A 26,302-nucleotide genomic window follows, 5' to 3' on the forward strand; every position below is an offset into this window, starting at 1 on the left:
AATTATTGATGATCACCCAACGCACCCATCCTCATATAGTGCAGTGTAATAATGAAACATTAAACTGATATTGGGCAGAATCAGTTGCACTCATGTGTTCAATTCAAAATGGCTTGCATAGCTAAGATCCTTTGAAGCACTTATTTGCTTCAGAGCAGTCTAGCTTTAGAGTTTACATGAAGGCTTTCCAACTGTGTTTGACACTACAAGAAATGAACTGTAGCTAATGATTCAAAGAATCTCATCAGTTCTTAAAATTTTGTAAATAAGAAACACTCTTGATACCTTTTAGTGAGCCTCTAACAGCAGTGCAACCAAACAACAGGTACAAAATGCAGTGAGGTTTTTTTGTGTGTTGTGGTATTTTAACAAGAGGGTGGCGCTCAAACATGTATGTGACTGCTTTTCTGTACAAAGCATGCTGGACAGCCTACATAGTGACATGAACCAGTCTAGTGGGCGGCACTTTTGAACAGCTTTTTCTCCTTCATTGGGTCGTAATCATGTAATTACAGAAAACTGCGGTATACTATTGATCAATAAACCTTGTGAAATGCTGGTTGGACTGAAAAGACTTGACCAACAAATGACCAGCAGAGGTAAATGGTCATGACCAGTGGGTTCGTACCTTACAACTGTTAAAATGACTATCGGCTTAGCTCAACTAGGGTACTGGCAGCTAGCAGGAGTGAGTACAAACTCAACATAGCACAAGCAGAAAGTACTAGAAAGATCTACAAAGTTACCCAGACACTGCAGGTTGTGGACTTAGTTGACCCCTGTCGATTTTAGAATTAATTTTAAGATTTTAATGTTTGTTTTTAAGTCACTAAATGGTCTGGCACCTCAGTACATCGCTGACCTCATACACATCTATGCCCCCTCCAGAGTACTCAGATCTGCTGATCAGATGCGTCTCGTCGTGCCAAAATGGCGACAAAAGACGAGGGGTGACCAAGCTTTTTCAGTGGTAGCTCCTAAACTGTGGAATGAGCTACCCACCCAAGTCAAAATGGCCCCCACCCTGGATACTAATCACGTCTTAAAACTCATTTTTACTCCTTGGCTTTTAATACAGCATGAGAGTTTATGTTGGTCTCTGTTTGTCTTTTAATTTACTGTATTTTAAATGTTACTATTATTTATTTCTACTTTCTGTTGTGCAGCAGTTTGGTAACCTTGTTGTTTTTAAAATGTGCTATATAAATAAAATGGATTGGATTGGATTGACCGCAATGGTGGTTGTCCCACAGAAGGAGAGTTTAAACATGTTTACCCCTCTGGAGGACTCCTAAAAGCAGACACGTTTTACATAACGCTGCGGCTTACATTCTGGATTTTATGGTAATCCTTACTTACTCAATCAGAGAATAGAATAGAAAATAGCATTCATAAAGAACCCTTGTGAAACCTTTAAGTAGCTAATTTTGTCCATTAACTCTCTTTATGCTCTGTTTTTGGTCTCCACCAACTCTTCAGGGAAATATTTGGCTTATTAGCTTCTGATATGCTCCAATGTAATTTCCAATCAGATTTTGGTTGTCTGTCTTCTATTTGCTGATGTACAGGTTGTGTACAGTGGGTTTCTTGAGCTTTTTCGCTACAACATCTGCATGCTAGTGCAAAAAATGATGCCAAAAGAGAAGTCAGAGTGAAACTGAAAGCAAAGGTTGGGGCCACGAAAAAAAATATATAAGGTGGAAGGAAACTTGAGACACATATGGGGTTTGCAGATTTGGGTGCTAATCTTTGTTGGTCTTGTCAGCACCAGTTACCCATTTTACATTATCATATTGCTTTTTGCACTGGCAAATGATACGTTATCATTACAACCTCTTCTGGTAGAAAGATTGCATGTATCTCTACGTAAACTTTTGGATGAGAAAGGTTAGTGCTTTGGCTATTTAATCTAAATTATCAGATCACAGCACCTGATGTCAGGAAATACCTGCATCTGCTGTTACTAACAATCTCTAAAAAAAAAAAAATTAATAATTTATAAATTAACCTTATGAGTGAATTCACATGAGGATACATTTAGTTTTTCATATCATTTCTTGTTTTGATTTATTCTATGTTAAGATTTTTTTTTTCTTTGCTTTAAATCATCAACACCAAACATCTTTGTATTTTTAACAGAACAGGACATTTTAAGATGTAACCTTGGTCTGAGGGAAACAGGAATGGGCACTGTTTGTTATCTTCTGACATTTTACAGACAGTCATTAGTAACAGCTACTAATGTTTTGACTCTGAAACTGCTTGTGAAAAATTGGAGTTGTCTTAGATTCAAGGACAAGACATTTGAACGTCTAAACACATTCAGAGAAGCATCTGTGCCACAAAAACAACTGGAGCGAGGCAGCGAGGTACCATCACCCGACAACTGCAGCGACGAGGATGGCCAACGAGGCAGGCCAACGAGGCAGTCATCACGCATCTGTCAGGCAGTCAAGAAAAAATGTGTCAGACTGAAGATTGTTTTAAGACGAGGAGCCCGAGAGGACAGCATGAAGACTGTGAACAGTCTCAGGAAAAATGTCTATAGGCCAAAAAATGACTGTCTGACAGGAAAGAGCAAAAAATGAGACTGAGAAACAAAAACAAGAAATGCCTCCGACCAGCCCTTTCATTTAAAATAGCTTACTGTGTTTAACCTGAGCACATTGATCCAGAAATGTTACATCGATTTACTGTGTTTACATTAGCTTAAATGTGACTTACATTTGCATTTTATGACAGTGTTTCATCAATGAAATGCCTGAAATAAAGAGCAGCTTTAATAGCACATAAAGACAAAAATGCATGAAGTCTTTATCCAGATGTAATGTTGCACAAAAGGTCGACTGTTAGATTCAGATACTTCTTATGCTAATGCTTGTGTGTATATCAGAATAAACCAGAGGTGTTTCTCAAATAGTTTGGTGTTGCTTTGAATGATTTGCACTGCTGAAAGGCTTCATTTTAGTTTGAGCTGACTCTCTTCTGACCTCTGTATCGACAACATATCCAATTTTTGATCATTATTCCTGCTGAGTCCAGGCCTTGATCAGCATTTTAAGTGAATTTTGTGGATGTTACACAGATCTTCAAGTCTACCATGAGTCACAGCCAGCTCGTTTGTGCTCTCAATTACCAGATTTCAATGAATAAAAGCTTGTCCTTCTGGCCGAGTTCCTTTTAAGGGAACCTACGTCAAAGTGATGCACACAAACAATAAATAAAAGGACAAATTTGTGGTGGGTGAGACCTTGAGTATTACTACTTTTCACCTGACTGTCTAACTTTCACCCCTTCCTTGTCTGTCAGTATGTTAGCCTCCTGCTACCCAGCCCGTTATCCATCCATCTGGGCTTTCTCTCCAGGTTTTTCTAATCTGTTAGGAAGTTACAGTACAGACTACAATCACTCTCTCTTTCATCCCGTCTGTCACCTGCGGGCTTGGAAACTATTGGCTCTAATCTTGTATCTCTCAGCTGTTGAAACGGTGAGTGGTTTCCAACACCAACCAACAGCTTTATCTCTGACCTGCAGAGGAAAACCTGGGAGACCCTATGTCATACACACACACACACATGATTGGACACTTGCACAGGGATTCAAATGTACACTCTTCATACTTGCCAGGCCAGAAACACAATCATACAGTTGGTTTGTGCATCTATTTGTGGTTGTACACAAGTGTGCACATGTAGGAATCTTTGTCTGTGACCTTACAATAAAAATGTGTTTGCAAAGGTGAGACTCACACACGCACACACACACGCACAGACTCTCAGCGAGCAAAAATTGTGACCATGACAAGTGGTTCAGCTCCAAAGGCTGAGATAGGAGCAGAGTATTCTTTATCACTTGGTCGGCTTAATTTTAGGAACAGTTTTTTATAGTCGAGCCTGAAAGATTTATCAGTCGACTGTGTCACTGCATTTACTCTCACACATGGAGTTAAGTCCTCTGGAAAAAAGGACGTTAACACAGAATTACTGAGAGAACCCTTAAGTCCACTTTTGAAGTATTTTTTATGACATTTGAATTCTGTGAGTAAGAAAAAAGGAGCACTACAATAAATTTAATTTAAAGTGAAACAGGATAAACACTTTGGGCTAAATGCGGGTTCAGGAATGGAAATGAGGAATAAAACTTTTGCTGGGGAACATGCAGCTCAGTAGAGCTAAGCAAATTTGCATTTAATCAATTTGAAAAAAGGTTTTAATGCAAAGTTAGTTGCAGAGACATCGTATCCACACACACACGAACACTCACACACACACACTCCTAGAACTCATCACTCCAACGCCATTTCATTGTGCAATCCATCTTAATCAGCTAGCCCATCAGAGACAATATATCCTCCCCTCCATCTCTCCCTCCTGCTCCGGACGGAGTGATTGAGGGGTGTAAAGAGGAGGATGTTTCTGCCCACCGTCTCCTCCCCCACCACACCCACCCAACCAATCCCCCTTTTCCTCCTCCTCCTCCTCCTCACCAGGACGGCTCTTAAGTGCTTGTGGGTTTTTATGTTTGTAGTGTTTTATAGGAGTGGGCAGGAGCCAGGGGCTGTAAAAGTGTGGAAGGAAGGAGGGAGGAGGGAGGAGAAGAGGAGGAGAAGGAGGAGGAGTGGAGAGTTACTGTAAATCCAATCTTTATTGAGAGCGACACGAACGACAAACAGCGCCCGGCCGGCCTCTCCTGCAACGTCCTGCTTACCTGATCAATCAGAGCTGATGGAGAGAGGAGGAAATGACTTAAGTGTCTACCTGTTAATTCTGCAGTGCTTCTGCATTCATCCACACATACAAATTTGCACACGTCTTCTTCTGCAAACATCCATGAGTGTGTTTTTTGTACGTCTGCAGTCAATTACCAACCACCAGCCAGGCCTGGAAGCCCCCCTCCTAACCTGCCTACCAGTCTGCCAGTGCAGCGTATAATTGGCCACAGTTGGCTTCAATTGAATGTTTTGCTGCTTTAGGGGCTAAATGATTTTTCAAGGCCTTCAGAGCAGCCAGAGAAAAGATACAACCCTCCCCTCCTCATGTCAAAAACCACAGGAACTGCTCTCTGGTAAATCAGCAACAGGAGAATCTTTTGACCAGCAATTTTCCAAATGAGCGTAACTAACCGTACTTTTTCCCTCGATGTCTGCTCTTTTGTTTTAACATCACATCGAGTGCGGCTGACATCACTCAGAGCCTCTTAGTCAATCAGTTAGTCATCGGCTGGAAAGGTCAGCTGCTTACTCGACAAAATGACCACAGTGACAGGCAGCAGGCCAGCCCATCAGTCACACTGAGAAAGATGAGCAGACTCCGCTGCCCAAAAACCCCTCTGTGGATACCCTGTACCTGCTTGTTGCTATGGCAATGCAGTCCGTGGCTTCAATACAAGCCTGTGTCCCCTCCCTGCCTCTCTTTTTATCCTCTTTTTTTTCCCCTCCTCTTCCAGACTCTCCCCTTCGCTTTTTGTCAGTCGGCGTGCTGACTCGCTCTCACGCTCCGTCTCTCAGTCATGTTTCCTCCGGCGCTCTTGTGTTTTTCAGCCTGCCCCCCCCCCATCACCTTGCCTCGTCCTCTCTGCTAAATGGCACTTTACTAGCTGTTTCCTCTTGTTAACTCCGTGCTACTTTGCATGGTGGGACTCTGTAAAAGCTCCAGTAAAAAACGCTAAGTCCCTTCTACAGAGGCAAATTACAATTACTTTCTGCATACACTCATAATTACTTGAACATTTGTAGGCAGATGTATGCATGAATGATTTCCAGCACACACACACACACACACACACACACACACACACAGAGGCAGTGTGTAAATGAGAGTCAACGATCAACATATTCACAGGATGCTGGCACAACACACACCTGCTGACAGTCAGCTGCCAATGAGCATCTATCATTTTCTGCTAAAGCCTCATCATCAAGCATCATTTAGGCACGCTGGCCTGCCTCTCTCTCCCCTGATAAAGCGCCTGAGCCAAGACTCCGATTCAATTTCACCCCAATGCTCAAAGAGCCTCGTGGGAAAAGGCCCTTAGTAAATGAACTGGCTTTGGGCTCCATCTAATGGTCACAAGGAAAACCCAACTCAGCCTGTGTGCGTGTGCTGGAAACAGCAGCAGGTGGGAGGAAATGTTCTGAACAGTACACCTGTCTTTACACTTTAAAAGACAGTTTTACATACTGAACATTATGAGACTAGTTTGCCTGATAATACAGAATATAAATTATTTGACTAATTTTTTAAAGATTTGTGAACAGCTTCTTTACTGTCATGCTTCTCGACAATGCTGGCTAAGATACACTTTGTTACTAGAGGTGTGATATACAGCAATATATCGCGATACTTTGACCCCCAATACGATATTGATATTTCAACTCTTAATATCGATATTTTTGTAATACTAAAAATTCACATTTTAGCCGAGTTAGAACTAAAATACAACTTCAGTATTTCAAAAACAATCAAGTGGAAAAGTTGTTTTCGATCAAATAGTTTTGACTTAATTTGTCCTTTCAGTTTTGAGTAATATTGTGTGATTTACATCTACACCATCCCTATTTTTTCTTAGTTTACTGTGTAGAATATCGCAATATATCACAATATTGAGATATCGTGATACTATCGTATCGTGACCAAAGTATCGTGATTCGTATCGTATCGTGAGGTTCTTGGCAATACTTACCCCTATTTGTTACATTACCTTAAAAAGGTATATGTCAATAATTTTTTGCTATTAAAAGTCCCCAAAAAATGGTGGTGCCCTCATGTTTTTTTAATATTACCATATTGGCCCCGAATATAAGAGACTCCTGCAGTGATCATAGCAGCAGCAGAATGGATGAGTGCGTCTCCACCATAAGAGATTCACAGTGCACGTTTACACAGGACACAGCGCTGGAGCCTCATTGTAGAAAAGGCCCCAAAGTTGTGTTAAATCCTGTTCCATTAAGTTATGCTTCCACTTTCAATGTGGAAGGGGCTTCTCCAGCTAGTGTTTGACTGTGAGTGAGGGATGCCATGCAGTGATGAGTAGCTGGTGCAGTGACAGACGAGTGATAAAAAGCTGGATGTGCATGAATGAAAGAAAAAAATCACACACAAAGTAAAAACCCAAATCAACCAACTTCCAACTCTCTGTGGTTTTCGTGCTCTTGAGAATTTGGCCTGAAGTGGTGTTATAGCCGACATCCCCTGTGTGAATCTGGTAAAACTTCACAAACTAGTGCCCAGACGGAGTTATTAACATTATCTCCACTACACTCATTGATGATTTAAATTTCCAGACCAGTGACTGGATCAGTCAGAATCTAATTTCAACAAGTGAAACGTGTTTTCTACACATCTAAAAGGTCACACACAGGCAGCCCAGGTTCATCTATTCAATAGTTTGGTGTGAAATAGCAGCCCGAATTATAGTTAATAGGAATATAAATAATGAGGTTTTAACTCTGACACAGACTCTGGTAATGGGACCTCCACGTGAAATCTTCTGTGGTGACTCAGACTTGAACACCAATAACTCAAGACTCGACTTGGACTTGAGGTCTGGTGACTTGACTACAACACTGGTCTCTCCAACTTTTTTCCCCCCCTGGCACTGGTGCTAACTGACTGCTAGACTCAGTCATGAGGGGTACACTCACTATACAGATAAGTGGCACTGTGCACTTATCTGTAAATAAATACATAACTATAATTATATCCCTGAAAAACACATCATAACAACTTAACACCAAAATACATTCATGAAAAGGAAAAAAAGGAACATCAACCACGCTACAGATTACCTGTGTAATAACTGACATAAATACTTGCTCTATTTTTGTTTGTATGAGTTAAATAGAAAACCTTTAGACTTTAAATTGTCAGAAATAAAAACACAAACTCTCACTGGACTCAAAAAGGAGTTGGTATTGGCCTTTAAAAGTCACCTGGGTGTTACTCTGGTTAATTTACATAAATTAATTCAAAAGGATTTGGTTTATAATCTGGTCAGCACTACTGAGACTTCACAGAAAAGCTTGTGCTGCTTTCAGTTTGCTTTTCTTCCTTTTGAAGTTTTTAGGACAACAGGCAACAGAAATCCTCCTGATTTAAACCCCTTGTTGTTCTTGTTCTTGTTCTTGTGTAGTCGATTTCAGACAACAGTGTACACACACTACCTTACAGAAAACTTCACAGAACAAACATGTAGGTAACTATATTTAAGCCCGTAGCTTCCCCTCCCACACACTGAGGCAGCATCATTCCCATTATCACAGCATAAAACCACCCTCACAGCTGTGTTTTGGTGCCTCATTTCTTACAGATGGATACACAGACTGGAGGCTGTGCTCAGTTTAGCACTCAGTTATAATCCATAATTCTTTCTTTTATTCCCTGCTGTTTTTCTTTCTACATCTTTTTCTTCTTGTACACGTGTTTCCTTTGTGTTCTGTATACATGAAATAACATGAAACAAATTGACGTTTCGTTCACATACCTGCATTGACAATAGCACCTATCTCCAGCTTGGTGATGTCACCACTATACAGGGAAATCTTCTGGTCCAACTTTTCATTCCTTGGGTAAAGAGGTTTGCCAGAAACACCTGAAAATAACACATACACACACTCATGTCTGCACACATGGCTTATACAGAGCGCTAAATAAGTCAAACATGAAAAAGCAATTGAAGCTGTTGTGAGGAAATATGAGATTGTGTTGATTTTAGCACCCTCTGTAGCTAATTTCCTAATGAAAAACCTTATCCTGCTTTCTTCTACCAATGAAATGTGTCACTCATTGTGAATATTTGTTGTTGAAAATATAAAGAAAGGCTGTATTTTCACTGTGCTGTCAGTCTTCTGGTCTGACACCTCCATAAAGTAAGGTGATAAACTGAGACACAAAAATACTTGACTTGGTTCAGTTAACAACATTTTAAAGAGAAGTAGCACAGGCTAACTTTGGAATATTATATTTTATCATTAATGGTTCTATCTGAGACAGTTTTGTTTAAGATACGATAAGAAGAGATAAGATAAGATAAGATAAGATAAGATAAGATTGGATACTCCTGTAGTCATCCCCCAACAGTATGTATGTCAATGTTCTAGTTGATCACTTTTGAGGTTTGTAATTCTACTGTGCGAGTCTGATGTCTGATTTTTGTTGAAACTTGGTGCTGCTGTCATTCCTGACCAGGTCTCCTTTGAGAAAGAGATCTCTGGTCTCAACAGGACTAACCAAATAAATAAATAAAGGAACATTAAGATATCAGCACTCACTATAAGGTATAACTTTCTATAAAAAAATAGAAATAAATCTCAGCTAAAGAAAACAAATGCATTTCATCCCAAGGCTCTCATTACCATTTCACAGACAAATGAGGGTTTTTAAACGTATGATGACAGGTGTTTCCCTCAGTTCTAGTTGAATGCAAGCAAAAGCCTTCAGCTGAAATACATTCATTTTCTTCATCTGCTGTTAATTTAGTTTTTCTTATTCAAAAGAATATATGTGATTGTGAGTGCTGTTATCGTTATGCTTACCACTGATTACATTACAGAATTCCAAACTATGTGTATTAGATGAAGCCTGAATTACATTACACCATTTCTAAATACTTCTGGAAGTATAAAAAATGCAATTATGTAATTGTTTCTGAGTGGTACTTTGTAGAATATAGGAAAGGGCTAAAAGGAGAGGGACACAATTAAGATAATAGAGGCACTTTGAAAAGATATACTGATATTGACCAAATGTGCTAAGCTTATGCAGTTTTTCCAAAAACTGCTCCAAATTATCTTATTTCCACAGGATGCACTTAAAATTCTTTAAACTTAAAATTCTGCTATTTTGAAACCTTATATCATTTCAGATAGAAAACGGCCAGATAATTAGCAAGAGAAAAAGCACTGATGTCTTTCTAGCCCTCCTGAAGAAGTCTAAGCACCACATGAGCTGGACATTGACTTAAAATGATGTCAGGTGTCTGACCTGCAGTGGGAGTCCACACAGGGATGTCTTCCAGTGGCACAGAGCTTGGCGTCCCATGGTACTGACGTCTGTCCGTCACAGACAGGGACAGCAAGAACGCTAGGAGAGACAATTGAGAAACAACAGTGACTATGTTATCTATATATAACTTGTTCTTCATCGTGTATTTCGTGGACCAGAGAAACACCAGAGAAACATGCTAATGTTGTTATGCCAGACTGAAGACAAACTTAATTGGGAACAGGACAAAATTTTTCCTCATTACCAATGAACAAAAAATATTTCAGGTTACAGTAACCCAATATAACTAATAATGTCATCATGTGGGTTCTGGCAAAGTTTATATTTATTTAAAGGCATTTAACAGTGAATAAAATACAGAAAACCAAATAAAGCAATACCATGTTAAATGTAAATTGTGCCTCTGTTACTTAATTTATTTTTTTATGTAATGTCTGTTGGTTCTGATGTGTGTCAATTCAAATATATTCAAGGAAAGTCAATAAATTAAGATTAGCATAAGTAGATGCCAAGCTGTATAAATAGGATTTCTATTTGGACTTAAATTGTGTTCTTTTTTCTTTTATGTATATTTATTCGTATATCGTGAGTTTGTAGTGTGCTTATTCTACTTTGGTGTTATAGGACTCGTGTTAGGGTGTGCCCTAATTTTTCTTTAACAGATCCAATAGGTTTTTTCTAGACAAATATTGTGTTTTTTTGCAATAATTGTGTGATAGGCTATCCCTGTTTGAAGCATAAAGACAAACTGGTTCAGGTCTACATCAATCATCCAGTAACTACTTGACAGGTAGTTTGGTCATGTGACAGCAAACATGTTCTCTTTCGTGTGGAGGAGGCACACTCAACTCAATTTTATTTATATGGCAACTTTCATACATAAAAACATGCAGCCCAAAGTGCTTCACAGAATAAAAGATAGACAGAAAACAAAGCAATGGTAAAATTATAAAAAGGCATGATTATAAATAAAATACTTGAAAATAAAATAAAATCAATACAGTAAAATTAATAAAATAAGTAAAAGTGGAAAGAAAAGTTAAAAATAAGGTAGCATTAACAAGATCAGCTGAATACAAGAAATAAATAGATAAACAAATAATTAAATACGATAAATATATGTTAAAGCAATGATTCAAATAATAATGATTCAAATCATAAAAATAATAATTCTGCTAAAAAAAAAAATAATCCAAATGAAAAACTAGATTAAAAAGGTAAGTCTTAAGTTTACTTTTAAAAACAGAGAGTTTCAAAGTTTAGGGGCGTAAAAGCAGAAAGCTCTCTGACCGGTGTTTGTGTGAGACACAGCAGATTAGCTGTTTTAAAATAAAATGTAAAATCCTCTTGGCCTCAGTTGAAGAGTCTCACCCTTGATCTTCTTCCAATCTCCCTCAGTGGAGTTCAGGTCAATTTTCTGGGCCATGGCGGTGAGAGTTCCTGTGTGGAGACACTGGACCAGCGCTGCTGTGCTCGCTCCCAGAGCGGCACCGAGGGCAAACTTTCCCAACCAGCCTCTCCTCCCCCGGGGTGAGGAGGAGGACCAGGAGGACCCGTTCCCCTGACTAGATTTCCAAACTACTGCTGTCGTTGAAAACTTCTCGGCTCGGGGGGCCGCGTTAATATGGCCGCGGACAGGACTTTTTGCTGGCTTACCTCCCAGATGTGGGCTTCCAGGAGATAAGAAGTGCTTGAACTTAACACCAGCTCCCTGGAAGTCAGCACGGGCACGGCTCAGAGGGCCGGTGGACAGAGGGACTCTGATATGTGAACAGAGAGAGGCTATTTGCAGTGCCATGTCTTAGTGACAGCGAGGGGGCTGACGGTTCGTATTGCAACAGTGTCACAGAGATCAATGTCACCGACGCTACAATGAAGTTTCGCTTTCGGTATTTTCAGTCTGGCAGGGTTCATGTGCCATTTTTGTTTTGGACGTGAGCGCGTGGGCTGTAACATGCACGAGGGGTGTCCGGTGACTTTTCTTGAACGGCAAACTTTTATCACGTGTCAATCAGCGTTAAAGCCGTGTCCATTACCTGTGTTCATGATTGAATATCAGCAATAATTAAACGGCATGGAAATTGTGTCCCCGTGCTGCTTTATTTTTAGTCTCATACGAAGTATAACCCCCTCCACATGTATCAAATGGGAAAGTCGAAGCCAACCACTACAAACTTGCGCCTCCTTCAGGACTGTCGGAAATACTAAAATTACAGCATGGCGGTAATTTTTTTTCAAATAGCCTTTAAATCTAACGCAACCAAATGCTGAAAGATAGAGTTGTAAAGCCTACTTTTCTTTCTTTTTTTTCAAGATTTGTATTTTATTGGCCAAACGCAAGCTTTACAATACAGGTCCAGTATTTCAAACATATTTTCATGTTTTAAACATAGTCATATGAAAGAATATATATAGGCTACACATACAAAAAAAAATTATATATATATATACATACATAAAATGAAATAATAACTATATATACTTTACATACATACATACATACATACATACATACATACATACATACATACATACATACATACATACATACATACATACATACATACAAACAAAAATACATATATAAGATAATAATGTGAAATAAAATAATTGTATATATGTACTTATAATGAGAAAACAGGTAAGTAGCTGAATAAAGCTATGAATATAACAATGATAATTAAAATAAGATAAATAATAGTTAATTATAAGATAAGAAAAAAAAGTATAGCCTACTTTTCTTATTTGTCTCATAAACACTGTTTTGCTAAACTAGTACATCTCACATATAAAAGATTCCCACAGGTGCCATAGCTTAAAGTGATAAATTATTGCAATTTTCAATGATGTCCCCCAAATCAAACAAGTAAACAATTACATTGTTTACATTTCATGATTATAACATGATGTGAATTTATTCCCAAAAAATATTGCATATTGTTAAATCAGTACAATCATCATGCTGTTGGAGTTAAGAACTGTCCAACTTCTTTCCTTTAAGCCTAAAAATTTAACAAAAGCTGTGGCTATCTTTTTGGATACAGACCCAGCACCCCAAAGAACTCATTGTTGATCATGCAAAGCATCACTTGTGATCACATATCAGTTTATTTTATATGTACTTGCAGTCCTCATGACGAGGAAGATGTGAAATTATGTGTTGTCTGTCCATTGTGTATCTCATCTAGTCCTGAACATATGCTGCATGCAGATGCACAAACATGTTGCCTAATGTACATCACTCACACAGCCTGTCAGTCAGACCTTTCACATTTCCGCCTGGCGGAAACTGACAAAAAAAGGAACCAGCCTTTCTTGATACAAGTGACACAAGCAGACGGAGCGACACAGACCACAACCTGCCCAGCCCATGAGAGAAGAAACTGCAGCATATTCTCACTAAAAACCTGAAAGAGAGCTACGGGGGTCACAGAGTTCCCATTTGTCAAAGCCTTGGACAGAGGAGACTGAAGGTAGTGCCTTTTATTGAGTGTGCATGTGATGGCTTTAGAGTGACTGCATGAGAGGAAGGGTGAAACAAGAACAGAGAGAGAGGGGGAGTTAGGCCTTGTGTGTTCGTGTGTGACTTCTGTGTTGAATATATAAATGTATGGTCATTATTGAGGTCGCATCAGTTGACAAGATATTATGTATAAAGTGAGCAGGTCACAGATTACAACGTATATGCAGAAACATACAAAGAAAGAAAGTTCAGGCCTCCAAAAAGAGCAAGAAGGGGTGTAGCCATGTTCATGATGACAGTTTTTTATTGTGATATATTTCTTAAATACAGAAATGAGGAAAAGAAAAATATATATCCTGAGGTTAAATAACTTTCAATCAAGCTCCACTTTCACTCACATGCGATGAATTGTTGTATTGTCATTGATTAAACAGCTTACTCTGAGCGGGTCAGAAAGCGGAAGTGTGTGTGCCTGGTGATCGCTTCAGGCAGAACAGGAAGTGCTCATCAAACTGGACATGTTGCTCAAATCAACTTATTCATCCAGTGTGTGTACGTTTGTTTGTATGTGTGTGTGGGTGTGTGTGTGTGTGTGTCAGTGTTCCTCAGTATCATGTGATATTGAATTATGTTTTTATTGCTATTTGGCTATGGTATGATTGACAGGTTGTCTATCCCCATTTTGTGTTATTTCAGGTTTCATATTACCCAGACTACAAAGCTATGAAACACATTATTAAATGCCATTTTTTAGTAAATGCATATACATGCAGAACACTTCTTTCCAAGAGGTATGATCCAATTGAACATGGATTTTAAAGCCTGAAAGTTTTGAACACTGTTATAAAGTATTGCAAAAATGAGAAGTATACAGCTCATTTTTTAATGTATGGTAAAGAAATGGGGTTGTCTAGCTTAAGCGAGCTCTTAAATGTTTTTAGGCATATATTCATGCATTAAAGTGCATACTTTCATACCTTTGTGGATGGGGATTGAAGTGGGGGTGAAAGTATGATTGGGCCTCGTTTCGGCTTAAATGAAAATGTTTTTTTCTTTGAAATTTGTTTTGGCCTTACTTTATAACTTTTGAGAGTACAGTAAAAATGTCTGTGTAAATGAACTCTTATAGAATAGGATTCATCTTTAAGCAGTCAAAAGAGTCCAGGCACTCCCCATGAAAGGCCGAATCAGAAAATCAAAGAGAGACAAAGAAGTAAGGAGAAAGCAGACTGGGGTTTTTTTTCGTACATAATTTCCTTTTAAAGTCATGTGAAAGTTCTACTTAAGTTCTTAACTGAAAAAACAGCCAGCTGGGTTTTAAATATGATCACAGGGTGATTTTAAGGAGATGTTGAACAATTTGGAGGCAGATTCACAGGCTGCAGCTGTTCTGCTTGATGTATTTTGGTTAATTTAGCCAACCTTTTCCATTTTATTCACTTACGTCATGTCATGAATGATTTGAATGCTTTTAGACACTTCGTATTATATTTATATGTATGGGGGCTCTTGTGAAAGGTCTGTGAAACTGTTTAAACTGAACCACTCCCTATCTTGGCCAAGACACTCTTGAAAAAGAGATCTTTAATCTTGGTGAGTTTTCTTTGGAAGTGTTGGGAAAACTAGATAATATGATGTCACTGAAGTGATTCATCTACATCCTCTTATCCTTGACTGCTTTGTCTAAGCTGTCTCACATTTGATAAAAATAATAAAGTACATTTCTTCTTCTTTATTTGTGCTGCACAATGACATTTTTCACACATAGTTGATCATTTAAGTTAATTTGTAGGTCAGCTTTTTATAACAATCTATTATCATTTTGGCAAAATAAGTTAATCATTAATTTTACTCTCTAATTTCTGTTCCCTGCTTTCTTCTCCTCTCTTGAAATCCGGCAACTCTCCTCTGCCAGACTGTCTCTTATTCTCCCAGCAATGGCAGCATGGGACCTGTCCGTCACAGTGGAGGACCTAGGCCTTGATGCCCCACCTGTCACAGTCAGCGTCGCCTCTGACCTCCATGTCGGTGGGGTCATCCTAAAGCTGGTGGAAAAGACACGTAGGTCTCTTTCTGTCTGCTCCTGTTTGTCTTAGTCTTTGTCTCAGTCACACTGGACGGACTAAACATAGTCACATCATTTGCATGGCTTCCTTCTGAGAAAAGTCATGTGAAACTTACCCAGTCAGACTTTTTAACTGTAAGTCAACCCAACAATCTGTTTATGAACATACAGGGGGTTTTGTCCTGTGACAACAGAAGACAGCTGTAGACTTCACTCAACAGATGGGAATAAATTACATTTGTTGTTCTGTTTTGTCTTTCCTCTGCAGAGATCAAGCGGGATTGGTCCGACCATGCTCTGTGGTGGGAGCAGAAGCAGTGCTGGCTGCTGAGGACAGCCTGGACTTTGGAGAAATATGGCATCCATGCCGATGCCCGGCTACTCTTCATGCCCCAACACAAGTCCCTGAAGCTGGGCCTGCCAAATGGAAAAACCCTGAGATTGAGAGCCTGCTTCTCCAACCCCGTCTTCCAGACTGTGATGGGCCTCTGCAGACTGCTCAGTGAGTGTTGTCTGTGCTTTCTTTCTTTCTTTCTTTCTTTCTTTCTTTCTTTCTTTCTTTCTTTCTTTCTTTCTTTCTTTCTTTCTTTCTTTCTTTCTCGGAGTCTATCAGGGCTAGTATGACCAGACCAATAGGAGCAGTACCCAAACACAGATGGATGTATGCAGAGCTGGTTCAAATCAACATATTATTTACTAAATAAAGTTTTCAAAGCTCACATGTTAGGGATGGAGAAATCAGCTATCCGTCTAAAAGATTTGCAAAAGTCATATGATGATGAACTAAAAGAGATGAAGAGGATCTGGACGGATGGATGAGGTAAAACAGGATCTGAAAGGTAGAAAAGACAGAATGTAGTGGTGAAAATTTGGAGTGATGGACTAATATTTTGTTTTTACTTTTCTTTCACTTTCTTGATTCCTTTTTTCTATGCATCCTTTTTCTCTATTCATCCTTTGTTTCATTATCTCATAGTCTATACTGCAATCAGAATCAGAAATACTCTATCTATTCTGTATCATGTTTTGTTGGCTCTTCTTCCTTCTTGTTTTTGTGTCTTACATATTCTACTCACCACCCTTTCATCTGTCTTCCCACACAAAGAGTAGGCTTGACCCTGACCTCATTTGAGCAAAGACTTCTGATCTGGAGCTGAGAGTGCTATGGTTGCTTCACACAGTCTCTTTAGAAGAGCCAAGAGGTCAGCTAAAGGGCTGTAAAGCTGAAAACTTGAAGAAGTGTTTTTTTTTTAAATTCCATCCACATAACATCACTGCTCTCAATTAGCTATGGAAGGGGATTGGACTGAGAACAAAGCTGGACACTGTATTGCAAATGCAATGCCAATGTCATGTGACTACAAAAACATTCATCTTGAGGCCATTAAAGCTGGCAGCCATCTTCAATAAGCTAAACACATAGCCATTAAGCCACACCACTGGACAGCACTACTTGCTTCACTGATCGTGTGATTAGTAATTGCAGATAATAAATTTGCTTCCAGCTGAGTTTGATGAGAAATATCGATTAAAGACTATAAAAGATGTGCCACTGTTGCACCACAGAGTTGTTTAACTGTGCAATTGGACTGCTTATCAGATAGTACAGAGCAGTTCAAATGACAAAAACACATTTTGTATTGGTTAGAGAAATCCTCCATCAATATATTTACCTAATCAAGCATTATTTTACCACAACTATGCTCTCTGTTATGAGTGCAGATATCCGTCATCCTGAGGAACTGTCACTCCTTCGGCCTGTAGAGGAGAAGAAGAAGAAGAAAGACAAAGATCTGGCTGAGGAAATCTACGACCTGACTGAGGTGCCCCTCTCCTCGGGTACACGCATCCCACTGCACTCATGTTTTTACTTTATATGATCGAAAACCTTTTGCTATGAATGAAAAAAATGTAAGTACTTCCCCTTTAAGACTTTACATGAAGCATATAAAGAACAGTAAAAGCCTTCAAAAATCAAAAAATATTTCTTTAAATTTCAGAGAATTACAATCTCCATTTTAACCATGGACACGGAAATCCTATAATATCCTTAAAGTCACAACAAACCAAACCAAGATAAAGAACGTGAAGTGATAAAATCACAGTTTGTAGCATTTGTGTTGTTTAACAGAAGAAATTTGGTATTTGGAATAATGAGCATTGTTAGAGGTGACAATGTTTTTTTCCTGATGTCTCCAGGCTGCACTTTTTGGAAATTTGATGAGTAACACAACTATATGTCCTTTTTTCAGTATCACGGCCCAGCCTTTATAACGGCATGCCTATTCATTTTGCTGGCTCATCTGAGATGGAAGCCATCTACAAGATGCTATCAGTCACCCAGGCTCCACCTGCTCCTGAAGCTATAGCTAAGCAGTACAGGCCAGCCAGCGTGGTGGACAAGGCCCATATCCACGGCAGGTATGCATCCACACAAATGTGGGATTGATTATTTTGTGCATACTATACATTTATGTGTTAGATTCTCTCAAAATGACAAAATCAAACCCGTGACTGTGAATAAAGACATAACACGTCCCCACCTCAATCTATCGCACAAAAGTGAAGCCAGCACACCCGTGCAACCAGCACTGACATATCGCGCTGGTGACAATTCTGTCACCAGAGTCTGGGCAGTAGGGATCTGCTGGTGGAGCTGTGGTGTTGACATCACTTCCACTTACCATAACACACATTTGACTTATTGTTAGAATAGGCAAAGATCCATCAGGTCAGCATAGCCAACAGGCTAACAGCTTCCTGTGCTGGTATGAAAACATAAATGTTTTCTGACGCCATTCTTCCTCCACACTGCTAGTTTGGTGCACAGAGCGCTGTAGAAGCTTCTCTTGTCAACAGAGCTGTCAATCATGGCAGTAGACCCCTTTGTAGTTGAACCCTGTTGCGTTCCGTTGCTTGAAACTAAGCTTTGCAGTAAATTAACTCTTCGAAATGAACCAACATGATAAGAAGTAATGACGGAAACTGTGTTTGAGAAATATTTAATACATATCTTGATTTTATAGTATGACTCATGTCTTATCTGGTAACATGGAGAAAGTGGGCATTATGACCTATGCTGCTGTCAGTCACAAGGTGGAATGCAAATGGGTTTTGGCTTCACTTTGGAAAAGCTGTCACATTGTTCATCTTTTCACGTAGTCTGTGATCCAACCACTTACATTTTTTAATTCTAATCTGTTACTGACATAATGACTTGTCATGTTGCAGAAGCACTGGTGTTAATACCATTAACAGCAGCTATAGCAGTGTGACAGCCAGCTGGCACGCAAAACATTCAGACCCTGAACCAGTTGATGCAACATGCTATGCAAAAATCTTAATTTTTTTATTTCATTTGAACACCTGTGCTTTTCCTTCTGAGTCATGTCACAATGTGTCTAAAAAAGGCCTATTGAAAGTACTAAATTTCTGCTTTCTCTTTTTAATGCACAGAGTTTCCTTTGATACTTCCTCTGTGTTCATAGCTCGCACAGGTGTATGATGTTTGGCTAATTAAACCGCAAAATGAGAGCTTGTGCTCTCCAATTACCCGGGAGACATGTTGGATCAATGCCTCAAGCTGATGAAGCAGGTTCAGTCTTTATTGCAGGGGAATTAATTTTGGTTGACAAATATGCTCCTTTTGTTGTCACATATAATTTAAAATGGGAAATGTAACATCCTGGATTCACAGGTGTATCACCTTTAGTCAATCAAACTTAGCTTCAAGTAAGACTTAAAACTGATTCAGGTAATTTATTGCCTCCTCCCTATGAGGTGCAGAGTTCAAACCAGCTGTATCTGATATGCTATTCGTTGATAAGGCTGTCTACTGCAGCTCTATAATTGGATTATAATTGGAGGCTGTTTGAAGCGTTCCAGGCTTTGTGAAATGCTCAGAAGCACTCTCATTCCAGCAGTAATGAGCATACTGAAGTTACATTCAGGGAAATTAGTTTTTTCCGTTTTCTTTCTCCTTTTACTTTGTCTCTCCCATTTTCCCTTTCTACAATCTTCAAGATTAAATCTGCGTTAAACTTGATCTGCTTGAACTGTATTAGCTAGCAAGTGATCTAAATAGAACAGTTAATCAGAAACGAAAAGTGCTTTATATATCATGATTTACACAAAAGTTGAATGACTTGATAATCATTAATCAACAGAGACAGCTAAATGAAAAATATATACATTCATGTTATAATGTTGGTCTTTTCAATTGATTGACATTAATGAAAACTTGATAAAATTTAAGTTAAAAAAACATGGGGATACATGTAACATGAATTTCCTTATTGATCCAATAATATGCTTTTGCTCTCAGGTGGTTGGACTCCTCCCGATGTCTCATGCAGCAGGGCATCCAAGAAAACGACCGACTGTGGCTTCGCTTCAAATACTATATCTATTATGATATAGAACCCAAGGTATAAAACCACATGCTTTTATAAACACTGCATGTATGTTTCTTTATGTGTTTGAAAATGACTGTCTCTGTGTCCCTGGCTGTGCAGTACGATGCTGTGCGTCTGAGCCAGCTGTATGAGCAGGCACGCTGGGCTATTCTGCTGGAAGACATAGACTGCACGGAGGAGGAGATGATGCTGTTTGGAGCTCTGCAGGTACAAAACTCTGCTCCTGCTGAAGTGAAAATATATTTGAGGCAACAGAGCTGAAATAAATATGAGTGAAATGTTGATTTTAAATGGTAACTTGTACTTATATGGCACTTTTCTAGCCTTTCTGATCATTCAAAGCGCTTTTACACTACTCGTCACATTAACCCATTCACTCACTGATGGTAGAGGCTGCTATAGTAAGGGACCATCAGTGTTAGCTAATCTCATTCGTTCACTTTCACACACCTCTGAACAACAGAGGGAGCAATTCAGGGTTTAGTGTCTTGCTTAAGGACACTTCGGCATGTGACTGCCAGAGCTGGGATCAAACTGCCAACCTTCCGATTGAAAGACGACCGACTCTACCCACTGAGCCACTGCCGCCCCGTTAAAAAAACAAGACTTTGATGGTTTGCAATTCATTTAAACCCTACATTTAATCAAAAATAGTGCAAATGAAAGACAACAAATGAAATGTTGAAACTGAAAAAAATGTGAAAATATGTGCTCATTTGAAATTTGATGCCAGCAACATGTTTCACAAAAAGCTGGGACAGTTAAAATGAAATGTTTAAAAGTTGTGTAAGGCTAAAAAAACACCTGGAGGAACATCTCCCAACTAATGAGGTTTATTAGTATCAGGTTAGTAGCATGACTGGGTATACAATGGGCATTCCAGGGAGGCTGAGTCTCTCAAAAGCATGGACGCTCCTCTAAAGAGGAACATGATCATCCAACAACTGTAGTTTTCAGCAACATACGCTGCCATCCAGACAATGCCTTTTCCAGGGAAGACCAAGCATATTTCAGTAATACAATGCCAATTCCCATCCTGCACAAATCACAACAGCATGGCGCCGTAGTAGAAGAACCTATGTGCTAAACTGGTCAAAATATGTCAAAAGAGACCCTGAACTGTTGAGCAGCTGAAATCCTATATCAGGCAAGCATGGGACAGTATTTCACTTTGTAAACTCCAGAAACCAGTCTCATCGGTTCCCAAATGTTTGAGTGTTGTTAAAAGGAGAGGTGAAGCAACTCACTGGTAAACGTGCCCCTGTCCCAGCTTTTTTGAAACATATTGCTGACATCAAATTTCAAATAAGCATGTTTTTCATTCAATTGTGAGACAAAAAATCTGTTTCAACATTTGATACCTACTTTTGGGCTGTTTTCAATTAAATATAGTGTTTAAATGACTTGCACACCATCAAATTCTGTTTTTATGAACATTTTACACAGCGTCCCAACTTTTTTAAAACTGGGTTTGTATATGCAATTAAAACATTTTACAGCCTAGTTAAAGATAAAAATGTATCTTTATGCACACTATTGAATCTTTTTATGGGTTTTATAGATTAATCTATTGACAGGACACTCTGCATGTTTGAAATGTCAACGTTAGAAAAGCTTGTTGACTTCCCGAAAATTAAACAGCTATTCTTCCAATTGTATCAGTAAATGTCACTTAGTATGAAAACTAGTATAATAAAGAAATAGAGAAACAATTCTAATCTGAGCTGAAATACTGCAAAACTTGACTGGTTAGCAGGATATTTCATGGCCAGTCTGTCAGTTAGAAGAAATCAAATCTTGATCGTCTATTTTCTTTTTTACAGTAGATGATGTAACTTATGAAAGTCTCTTGGGCATCTTATTATACGTGCAGACATAATATACATTCCTTTAGTGGACCACATGAATTAGTCTCCCATTTTGGGCTGGCAGCTAATTAAAACTGTCCTAGTTTATGTTTATTTTAGTCTTTTGAGTATCCAGATGACAAAGGCCCATGGCACACAGTGTGAGTTGTTTCCTCTTCAATCTGTTGCAGTACCACATCAGTAAAGTGTCTCAGTCAGAGCCTCAGATACTGAGCTCCAACAGTGCAGCCATGGATGACCTGGATTCGGCCCTGATGTCCTTGGAGGTCAAGATGGAGGGAGATAGCAGCTCTGCGTCTGAAATGCTGGTAAGACATATTGGATTTTCCTTTACACCAAGAATCAGGATTGGGGTTGGGTTTGCAGAAACTGAGTCAACACATTACTTTTTGGTCAATTAAGACAAAATATTTTTAAAATGATATAACAGAACTTACATTATAGCGAATTGTTCATTAATCAAAATATTTTTGATGTTTCAGGACTTTAAAGTTAGAGAAACTTAAAATGCATGGTGTCCCAATACTGAATCATTATGTCAAAATATGCAAGCAGGAATATATGTAGAAAGAGACCCAGATACTCTAAATTGTACATTTCTAAAGAGACAAGAGAAAAGTAATCTAATGGTAATTAAAAAACAATATCTGTATGTCATCCAGGCAACCATGACTGCACCCGAACTCAATGACTATCTGAAGATTTTCAGGTGAGATTCACATTTCAGCATCTCCCTTGCTCTGACTCACAAAGTCATTTCTAAATGAACAATGACTGTCTGTTTTTCAATTGTTTTATTTCCTATTCACACTGATTTTGTTGTTTTACTAATTGTTGCAAATTGCTGTGAATTAATTTGAAATTAACACAACTTACTTGTGCTCTTAAATGATATTGAATCACGATTATATTTTTGACTGCATTGCTAGGGGCCCAACTACATATGGTCTTTTCCCCTTTTTTTGGATCAGACATATACCAGGAAAAATGTAGAGAGGGGATTTTGTGTTTTTTCATGTTAGAAAAAAATATCAAGTTGGAAGTCCATATTCTATAAACTGTCATTTTGAATAGAGACACACCAATTGACTCAATCAAAATAACTTGATGGCAACAGAGAAGGAGGCTTTCAAAGAGCTGGCCAATCAGAAGAGAGCTGGCTTGTAAGGGTGAACCTACAAGAGACAGTAGCTGAAATTAAACATTCAGACAGAAGCTAAAACAAGAGTTTCTAAGACATCAGCATTAGAATAACAAAAGAGATTTTTAAACTGTAGATCATGTAAAGCCGACAAATAGCCTGAAAATGAGCATGATACTCCCTCTTTAAGCTTAGTCCTGGAAGTGAGTAATAAGAGGTATGGGTGGGTCCCAGAATAGTTTCAGATTCAAAAGTGGGATGTTACATTTTTAAGTAAGTATGACAATTATTGGACTTTAGTATTAGTTGTGGGTTTTTGACATGCACTAAAAATTGCCCTGCCCACATGAACCTGCTGAACACGACAAAAAAAAACTGAGAGCAACAACAGAAAGGTTGCATTTAGCGTGTAAAGCACTGGTTACATGTAAAACAAAATCATATATTTTCGTTTTTCCATTTTCTAACTGATGTAAAAAGGTGACTTGTAGCAAATTCTGTCCACACTGAGCAATGTGATTCTTTGTTTCAGGCCAAAAAGGTTGACTCTGAAGGGATATAAGCAGTACTGGTTTAAGTTTCAGGATACCACCATCTGCTACTTCAAGAGCAAAGAGGAAAGCATCGGAGAGCCCATTCAACAGATTAACCTCAAAGGTACTCTATATTTATTTTTATTATGAGTAGAGAATGAGGAAGTAGTCAATATTTTTATTCACCTCTGTTTAGCATCATAGCACACTGCAGAGTAATAAAGCTTATAGTGTTTCCATATATGGTCAAAAGTGTGAGTGCTGCTCTCTAGTTTTCTTCCCCAGTCACTATATTATTACTTTAAACCACTCTGTTCAGATCCAAGATTTTGGGCTAACATGAGAAATGAGGCATTTTAAAAATGAATCAAAAACGATGTAAGTTACAACGAAAATACTAAAAAATCTACTTTAAGCATGATTCATCTCTCATTGATGTCGGTTTTTTAATCACATAGCTGTTTCATGTTTTTCTCCCACCCTGGATTTTTTATGTGACACCTTGAATGTAAAATTTTAGTGTTGGATATTGCTAATTTATCTCCTGCTCAGGATGTGAGGTGGCTCCAGACGTGAACGTGGCAGCACAGAAGTTCCTAATTAGACTCCTGATACCAGCGCCAGAGGGCATGAACGAAGTCTACCTGCGCTGTGAAAATGTGAGACCACGCCGTTTCTCTTCATCTCTGAACATGTGACATGTTGTCATTACACCACCTCTCTTTCATCACCTCTCTCATCACTCTGTGTCATTGTCTCTCGACCCCCAGGAGCAGCAGTACGCTCAGTGGATGGCAGCGTGTCGGCTTGGCTCCAAAGGCAAGACTCTGGCTGACAGCAGCTTTCAGAGTGAGATCCAAAGCATCCGATCCTTCCTGGCAATGCAGAAGACTAGTACTGGTTCCCATGGCAATGCAAATGCAAGTGATGAAAGCATCAATACTCACAGTCTAGTGTCGCCCCGCTACCACAAGAAGTACAAACCCAAACAGGTAAAGGGGAGGTAGGATTTGTACAAGTTCAAAATAATGAATATAATAAATCATCTATTCTAAGTTTTCTGGAGGCAGCATGGCTGTAACTACACAGAGTGAAAGTGAGCTGACTGAGCTGTTCTGCAGCTGAAAGTGCTGCTCACTTTTTTTCTCAAGGCAGCAAAATTATAATTACATCTGACCTTTGACCCTGTGTCTGCTCCCCCAGCTGACCCCTCGTATCCTGGACGCGTACCAGAACGTGGCTCAGCTCTCTCTGACAGATGCAGTGATGCGCTTCCTGCAGATCTGGCAAGCTCTGCCTGACTTTGGCCTTTCGTACTTCGTTGTCAGGTGAACTTTCAAAGTTCAATTTAAAGCCTTACAGAAGTGAATGTTAGGGATGGGTATATACTGTGTATAAAAGCAAGTAACACAAGAGTATAGATTACTTTTATAAAGTGTAGAGAGCAGAGCAGCAATCACTGGCATTGTAACATAACAAATACACATTTTAAGCAAACATCTACTCTTGTATGATTCAGTTAGCAGACAGTTTTAGGATTTAAGATCAATTATTGATGGTTATTTGAAGAAAAGACACTGAAAGTGTTTTTGTGACTGACAGGTTTAAGGGCAGTCGGAAAGACGAGGTTCTGGGCATTGCTCCCAACCGTCTGATCCGCATCGACTTGGGCGTGGGCGACGTGGTGAAGACGTGGCGCTACAACAACATGAAGCAGTGGAATGTCAACTGGGACATCCGACAGGTGACACTGAAACTTTTATCCCCCTTCTGTCTGTGAGAAAAGTCTGAGGGGTGTCAAACTTAATGGTTGGTAATAATGGTACTTAATGGTTAGAGAGGTGTTTGTCCAGCTGCTGAGATATACTATGTAGTCCTAGTAAAATGAACACAGCGTCGAAGCTGGAAAACTGAAGGCAGGTGTACATTGAAGAGCAGAACTTCTCAAAGAGCCCCCCTACTCTGACATCAACACTGTCGCCATCTTCAATATAATTACATATCTAATCTCTAAAATGTATCCTCAACTATTCAAGTGACAAATACCTTCTCCTTGTTGTGTTTTATCTCCTCTAGATGGCCATAGAGTTCGAAGGCAACGTCAACATTGCTTTCAGCTGCGTAACAGCAGACTGCAAAATCGTTCACGAGTTCATCGGAGGTTACATTTTCATGTCGACACGCAGTCGTGAGAAGAGCGACACACTCAATGAGGAGCTTTTCCACAAGCTGACCGGAGGCCATGAAGCGCTCTAAGACTGCAACACACAAATCCTTCACAGCCCACAACAATTTCAGTGTGTCCCAGCCACCAGGAGGAGGATTTTATGGTCCATTCAGTCTGCCATAAAAACATCTGAACAGTACAACAAAGGGTCAAAAGAGGATTCTTTTAATTTGTCCTAACCCATCCTGTCAGCCTAGCCAAGTTTTTATATAATCTTTGTTCCACACACACACACACACACACACACATTGTCATTGGATCAGCTATGTCAGTGAAGTGATCATAAAACATTTTCTGACAGTATAAGACTCCTGCTCACGCTGATCCCTTCACTTTGAAATGAACCACAGTCCTCACAGTATTCCTTCATTTAGAATAGAAAGCCTCATCTTTCTAAGTCACTTTGTCCATAGCTGTACTCTTATCCTCACTTAGATTTTAGTTTTTCATTCCTGGCACATAATAGCCACCATATTATTAAAGCCAAGAAAAAAAAAAAGATGAGAAAAACAAACAAGCCAATATGAAATTTTTCATAAATTAGCTTGAATAAACAACATCTATTCACTTCTCCCTCTCTGTTGTCTTC

At 39.1% G+C, this 26,302-nt stretch overlaps 2 protein-coding genes across 3 annotated transcripts in view; one reads left to right on the plus strand and one right to left on the minus strand.

The window, feature by feature from the left end:
- Nucleotides 1-12,008, minus strand: part of macrod1 (mono-ADP ribosylhydrolase 1) — a 155,337-nt gene extending 143,329 nt beyond the window's left edge. The window contains exons 1-3 of one of the 2 annotated variants that reach the window (XM_034690558.1): nucleotides 11,373-11,985; nucleotides 9,981-10,079; nucleotides 8,482-8,589 (exon numbers count right to left, since the gene is read on the minus strand). In XM_034690558.1, coding sequence (XP_034546449.1) covers nucleotides 8,482-8,589; nucleotides 9,981-10,079; nucleotides 11,373-11,799 — 634 coding nt within the window. In that variant the 5' untranslated portion in view covers nucleotides 11,800-11,985. Of the gene's footprint in view, nucleotides 1-8,481; nucleotides 8,590-9,980; nucleotides 10,080-11,372 lie in introns of both variants that reach the window. The other variant, XM_034690559.1, reaches the window with a different exon arrangement.
- A 1,292-nt stretch (nucleotides 12,009-13,300) lies between these two features.
- fermt3b (fermitin family member 3b) lies at nucleotides 13,301-26,212 on the plus strand. Its single transcript, XM_034690925.1, has 15 exons — nucleotides 13,301-13,474; nucleotides 15,380-15,525; nucleotides 15,798-16,031; nucleotides 17,252-17,368; nucleotides 17,782-17,950; nucleotides 19,854-19,956; nucleotides 20,044-20,151; nucleotides 21,983-22,120; nucleotides 22,475-22,521; nucleotides 23,486-23,610; nucleotides 24,039-24,145; nucleotides 24,257-24,478; nucleotides 24,690-24,814; nucleotides 25,089-25,230; nucleotides 25,563-26,212. The coding sequence occupies exons 2-15, from the start codon at nucleotides 15,402-15,404 to the stop codon at nucleotides 25,740-25,742; spliced, it is 1,941 nt and encodes a 646-aa protein (XP_034546816.1). The 5' UTR covers nucleotides 13,301-13,474; nucleotides 15,380-15,401; the 3' UTR covers nucleotides 25,743-26,212.
- The last annotated feature ends 90 nt before the right edge of the window (nucleotides 26,213-26,302 follow it).

Source organism: Notolabrus celidotus, chromosome 8 (assembly GCF_009762535.1).
Source record: "Notolabrus celidotus isolate fNotCel1 chromosome 8, fNotCel1.pri, whole genome shotgun sequence".
NCBI classification, from domain to species: Eukaryota; Metazoa; Chordata; class Actinopteri; order Labriformes; family Labridae; genus Notolabrus; species Notolabrus celidotus.

Coding starts and splice junctions, on each gene's coding strand:
- fermt3b (XM_034690925.1), top strand. CDS start 15,402: ATGGCAGCATGGGACCTGTCCGTCACAGTGGAGGACCTAGGCCTTGAT. Junction 24,146..24,256: donor TCTACCTGCGCTGTGAAAAT/GTGAGACCACGC, acceptor CTCGACCCCCAG/GAGCAGCAGTACGCTCAGTG. Junction 24,815..25,088: donor CTTTCGTACTTCGTTGTCAG/GTGAACTTTCAA, acceptor TGTGACTGACAG/GTTTAAGGGCAGTCGGAAAG.